At 31.5% G+C, this 6,479-nt stretch overlaps 1 protein-coding gene across 1 annotated transcript in view; it reads left to right on the top strand.

Moving 5' to 3' along the window:
* Window positions 1–6,479, top strand: part of LOC105619939 (voltage-dependent calcium channel type A subunit alpha-1) — a 129,239-nt gene that overhangs the window by 80,301 nt on the left and 42,459 nt on the right. The window contains exons 6-10 of the mRNA XM_012201452.1: window positions 38–258; window positions 2,168–2,271; window positions 3,203–3,318; window positions 3,970–4,029; window positions 4,580–4,681. Of these exons, the coding sequence (XP_012056842.1) occupies window positions 38–258; window positions 2,168–2,271; window positions 3,203–3,318; window positions 3,970–4,029; window positions 4,580–4,681 (603 nt within the window). The remainder of the gene's footprint in view (window positions 1–37; window positions 259–2,167; window positions 2,272–3,202; window positions 3,319–3,969; window positions 4,030–4,579; window positions 4,682–6,479) is intronic.

The raw sequence follows: 6,479 nt of genomic DNA, 5'->3' as shown, positions 1-6,479 counted from the left end.
ATATATATAAAATGTTTTACAATATTGAACGTTGCAGGTGTAATCATAAAGGAGGGCGAGATGCCGAGTCCGTGTAGCGCAGACAACAAAGATGATGCTCCGCCCGGGTCCCACGTGTGCGACGCGAACGTCTCGACGTGCATGGATCACTGGGAAGGACCAAACTCGGGCATCACCAGCTTCGATAACATCGGATTCGCCATGCTCACTGTCTTCCAGTGTATCACTATGGAGGGCTGGACTGCCATATTGTACTGGGTAAAGCAAGAAATATGTTCTTCAGTGTTAATGTTTTTTTCTCTCGTTCTCTTTCTATTTACTTTCTATTACCGTATTTCTCTATTTCTCTCTTTGCCTCTCTCTTTTTCTCGCTCGTTTTTTCTGTTTCTGTTAAAATTTCATCCCCTCGTTATCGCGCACGATTTGTCCTCGCAGTATCATTACACAAAAGGTATGATAGCGAACATTCTCAAATCTCTGTGTTCTCGTAGAATGTTGTTGCCCAGTTTCGTCCTCTATTAACCGCTTCGCGATTTAAATATCACATTTTTGTACTAAACTATAATTCCTTCCCTCATTAATTTACCCTTTTAGAAGACAGAAGACATTAACTATTTTAACTGTTTCGGTTACATATATTTTTTTTCCCATCCGCTTTAAGTGTCTCTTCCTTTTTCCGGTGTCCTTATACATATATGTTCGTCTCTTTTCTGTGTCCGGCTTTAGCCGAATTTGTCGGCTTTCGGGTTAAAGAATGCCTTGCGGAAACAGCTAACACTGACGTATATGTTCACCTTGCTCAGTATAACATTGTCAGTTCCAGCCCTCTTTTTCGATGTTTCAATATTCAATGTTAATTGTACTTTTTATTGTGTCTGACTCTTTCGTGATAGATAAATTTTGTTATTTTCCTTAAAATTATGTAAAAGTAACTTTCAATCTTTTAGTGCTATAATATGAATTAAATATGTATAATATGAGTTAAAAGAAATAGAATAAGGAAAAGAATTATTAGTAGAATATTTTTTATTGATTATGAAATTGATCATGAATTTTTTTGTTGATCATGAAAGAGTTAATATTCAGTCAATGGATCACGGAGGATTTCACAATATTTTATTGTTATATTTTATTGTAAACAATAAATTATTTCGAAACCCTTCAACGTAATTCCATCGTCTGTAATAATAGTATATTTATTTACTGAAATCTCGGAAAAATTTCGATTGCCTCATCGATTTTTATAATATAGGGTAGCCCGCGGTAAAACGTCAGTCGGAAGAAAATGCCATGTTTCGAAAATATATATATTTGGAAATTTTTTTATAAAATCAGATCTAGTATATAGAGAGAGAGAGTTTTCAAACTATAAATTTCGACATACTTAGTTTAACACGTTGTCTGCTTTGTGAATGTTTTATTGCATATATCACAGAATTTTCTCATAACATCACAAACGTGATAATAATAAAATATTGTATCATATGATGATTAAATGAGACTACATCCTCATGGATAGTGTGTGTTAAACATCGGACTGTTAAAAAATTTTTTATTTTATATATTATTATCTTTTATGGTTATTTAAAATTTTATATTGATGGATTTGTTTATTATATGATTGTTTTTTATAAATGTTTTAAAAAAATTTTAACTGGTTACTACCATCGCAATCAACGTGTTAAATATTTGAAAACTTGTAGATTTTTCTTCAAGATAGCGAGTAGCGAGTAGAGAGATGTAGCAAATAGTCCAAATCAGTTTCACTCGTTATAAAAAAATGGCATGTTTCTCTCGTCCTATTCTTTTTCCACGGGTTACTACCAGCGATACTGAAGTGTTTCAAGCCGATGTTGTCTTGCATAAATGTGATCGACGAATTTTTAATCTATGATGTTTTTTTAGATCAGATCTTCCCTTCATGTGGGATAAAATTTTTCTTTGTGAAGGGAAATGAATATATCGAATAACGATAAATAAATTCAAGCTCTCATACTCGGACGATCACATTTATCACATCGTGTTTGATACAGCGAGATTACAGTGCCAGTGCCTCTGTGTTGCATATAACTTTTGCTGTTAATTAATATACCTTCGGCTGTGTAACCGGTACATATATATATACGCGACATTACTGTCTTCATATCGATTCCGATCGAATTTGCAGACAAATGACGCTATTGGCAGCACGTACAACTGGATTTACTTTATACCATTGATCGTCCTTGGATCATTCTTCATGCTGAACTTAGTTCTTGGTGTCTTGAGCGGGTGAGTATGTGTCCTTCCTGACAATTCTGTGATCTTTCCGCCCAGTGACAATTTTTTTTTGGAGTGACAATCGCGTCTCCCATTCGGCAAAATCGCGAGGTCCATTATTTCAGAATGATTTTTTTCCTCGTCAGGGAGTTTTCTAATGAAAGAGCGCGCGTCGAACGACGGGCAGCTTATCGGAAAGCGAAGAGCAAACGACTCTTTACCACTACGTTCAGTTCCTACTTAAAATGGATCACTCAAGCAGGTCTCCAATTAACAGACGTTGTCTGACATTAGTGTGCAATAAATCATATTCTTTTAGTGTATTTAGCATTGCCGTGACATTAGAAGTATAAAATAAATTAAATTATTATTAATATTAGTTTGTAAAATTAGTTAATAATCTTAAATATTATTTATCTTTTTTATTAAAAAAATTTTTTTAGCGTTTCTTTATTTGTAAATTACAGCTGATTTAATATCTCTCTAATTAGACACTTGTTATTAATATTGTACATATAAGATTATACATGCCTTTTAATGTGTGAAAAAAAAGGAATTTTTTAGTGCTAAACACGCGATGAGAATACGATGCAAATTATATATTCATGGAAATGTGAATTTTTAGACCTATTTAATTAACATTAGATATTTTAAATTTGGATTAAGAGAAATTAAAGTATAAGCAACAGTAGTGATTAATGAATCCATCATAATCTCGTGTATGGCTCCCATGCATAAGCTAGTTTGAAGAATTTTACGCAAGAATAAACAAAAAAGTTTCTTTTTCAATGCTCTCAATGGCATTTCCCCTAAATGAGTAAATATTGTTGATTTAAACATGGTATTGCTAGAATATTAACGGCGGAATGCCTGAAAATCCTCTGGTAAACTTAGCTTTCATGCTCCTGAGTAAGCTGCCATATTATCTATATCACGCTTGTAGAGAGTTTGCGAAGGAGAGAGAAAAGGTGGAAAACCGGCAGTCCTTTCTGAAGTTGCGAAGACAGCAGCAGCTTGAGCGCGAACTGAATTGTTACCTCAATTGGATCTGCAAAGCAGGTTAGAATAATTACCAACAAAACATGTGAATTAAAAAAGATTAAACGGAATTCATTTCGCAAACACTGAAAACCTCATTGTTAAAAAATATATTATAAAATATATTATAAAACAAATAATTGATATTATAAAATAAATAATCATATATAAAATAATGCCTCAAAAATAAAATAATACTGAAAACTGACAGAAGAAAATAATAATTATTTATAATAAATGTACTTTATATTTTATAATCTCTTTGTAATTCTGAAAATTAAATAATAAATTTCTTATTCTTCTGTTCTTCAATGGGTACCCAAGTGCTGATATCGAATTTTAAATAATCAAAATTTTTATATTGTTTGAATTTCATTACAACGTCTCAAAAACTACTTACTGTCCTTCAAATGACAAAGAATAGTTTTGTACAAACTTTATCTCATTTTCACTTTTAATGAGAAACTTTGCGATAATGAAAATTAAAAAATTATGCATTGACAAAAAAGTTAAATATACTCTTTTATCGATCTATTTTAATTCACTTATTTTGTAAACAGTGTGTCTGCAGAAGTTACTTACTGCGTATGCTAGACTCTCCACGCGTTGCGTATATAAAAATGTAATGCACGTAATATCAATTATTGCTAATACGGAATGTTTACTTTTCAGAGGAGGTGATACTGGCCGAAGAGAGGACCACGGAAGAGGAGAAAATGCACATATTAGAAGGTTCATATAATGCAACATATTTTGATATCATGAATATTTACTTCCGTAAGATTTGAAAAGATTTGCAAAGCGAGCTGTATTCCAAAACATATTCGTACATATTTTTATAGAATACTCAGAGTGCACTTGCACTCACATTTTCGACACAATCAAATTTCAATTTTTCAATTTTTTTCTTTGTTAGCAATGCATTGAATGCTGTATTTTTAAACAAGACATTTCTATATTTTGTAATTTTAATTAATTTTATTAATAATCGGATTAACAATTAATATAATTTTTTGCTTTTTACAAGTAATTGCTTTTTAACAAGTCATTCTTGCATATGTTACATGTAAATTTTATAGAAATAATTTAATAATACAATTTATGCGCACATTAAATCACAAAATAAAAAACATCGCAACATATAATTACTCTGCAATTTGTGATTCTTTCATAATTCAATTATCAATACTTCTCAGACATGATATTTACATATTTTCAATAAAAGATTATTTAGGCCATAATTTATGAAGATTTACACAGCTTAATCTATCTTTTTGCGCAGCAAGAAGAAGAGCAGCGGCAAAGAAAAGAAAATTGAAAAATCTCGGCAAGAGCAAGAGCACCGATACAGAGGAGGAGGAAGGCGAGGAAGGAGAGGACGATGGTGAGTTGTATTTGGTCAACTTGGTGTCCAATTGTGCCGAGTATTCTCTTCTTCTTGTTCATTTTTTTTATATTTCGAGTTGATGATTCTTCTTCAGAATATTCGAACGAACTTGAGTTCAAGTAGTAAGGATTTACGTGATTTTTTAGTAGTCAGAATCTATGTTATATCAACCAACGATTTCCTCTGGAAACTTGAAGTAATTAAAAAACAAACTCAATGAAATTTAGAAAAAAATAAAATTTACGAAAATTCAAATTGTTATATTATGGCTCATAAAATTACTTGAGGAATAAATTTCATGCTTGAGGGGGGGGGGGGGGGAGGGGGGAAGGAGTACAAAAATCTTTGCGATTTTTGAAGTTCATATTAGTACGAAGGAAATCGTTGATTTGAGATTTGGCCCGCCCTTTTTTCTCGTTTTAAAATTTCTCTCCATTTATATATTGGCACGTTAGCGTATTTTCACATTCATTGACATATTTGTTAATACTTTATGAGTTCAAGCTTGATTTATCTTTTTGTATTGAAAGGAAAAGAAAAGAATGACGCTGAAAATTATCTTCCTCTAATTTTTGCCGATGAATATTCTAAACACACGCTATCAGATGCTCCTCTTGTTTCAGTGCCTAAGAAAAAGCTCAAAGGTAACTACAACCGTGAATGCCACGACTTTTCGCAAAGAGCTACGTAAAAATAAGGCTGTATTTGTAATCTTACGTAATGTTTTATTTTTTTTAAAGAATTTTTTGTTGGTCATACACACACGTACAAATAATATCGTGCGTACACGATCACAAGTACATGATTAGACAATGGGCTATTGCTTGGTAAATGACTTACTTGCCTATTCGCGTATGCAGGATGTATTAATTATCATGCTCTTTTTCACTTAAACATGTAAGAATTGAATCTTAATCTTCTCACATTAATTAGTTTAATAAATAATATAGACCTAGATAATTTTATTCAGCCTAATTCGGGCTAAAGATATTCTTTCAATGCATATATCATGTAAAATGTTTGAATAAACGATAATTAACATAAATTTTTAACAAAATAAATAATTAAATATCTGAATATCTTTTATCAAGAAAATGTTACTATGAGTTGAAGTGCTCATTTGTAACAGTTATGTAATATAATATATACAAAATTATGCATTGCTCTCTGCGTAAAAGTATTATAAACTGGCAAAGTCACTTTACACAGACGAATGACCGTCGCATAGCTAGATTATGTATTATTTATCGTATTAAAATCAAAGCCTGTGATTACTCGTGGTAGAGGATGTAATTATTGCATTCTATATAATTACTCGGATCGACTTGCTGCTGACATTGTGGCTGATATGTATCACTTAATATCACGCGGTCTTTGCGCGAGAGACAGATCGGAGAACTCGGGAGCTAATTCTTTTTTAGTTTTTTAGATTTTGCTTTTATATATTAGTTGATGTCACGATATATAAATATTAGATTTTCTTTGGATTCGGGAACATTCGCACGAACATCGTTCTAAATTTTCTTTCAGACAAACGAAGAAAATATATGTTACATAAATATATTATAATATTAATATATACGGTGGCCCACTTAAATCGAACATCTCGAATATTTCGCTTATTTTTGATGACACAACAAAGTGTTTTAAACGAAAGTGAAATAATTTTGAGGGAAATATATTTTGGTCATGTTGTTTTTTTTTTAGGTAGAGGCGTCAAAAAGATATGAAGATCATCTCCACTTTTTTAAATGGAATTGTATGATTTTTTATATGTGCCAGAATAAAAATATAA

Source organism: Atta cephalotes, assembly GCF_000143395.1.
Source record: "Atta cephalotes unplaced genomic scaffold scaffold00023, whole genome shotgun sequence".
In the NCBI taxonomy this organism is placed as follows: domain Eukaryota; kingdom Metazoa; phylum Arthropoda; class Insecta; order Hymenoptera; family Formicidae; genus Atta; species Atta cephalotes.
The sequence above is the reverse complement of the archived record's forward strand: the minus strand, read 5'-3'. Positions and strand labels throughout refer to the sequence as shown.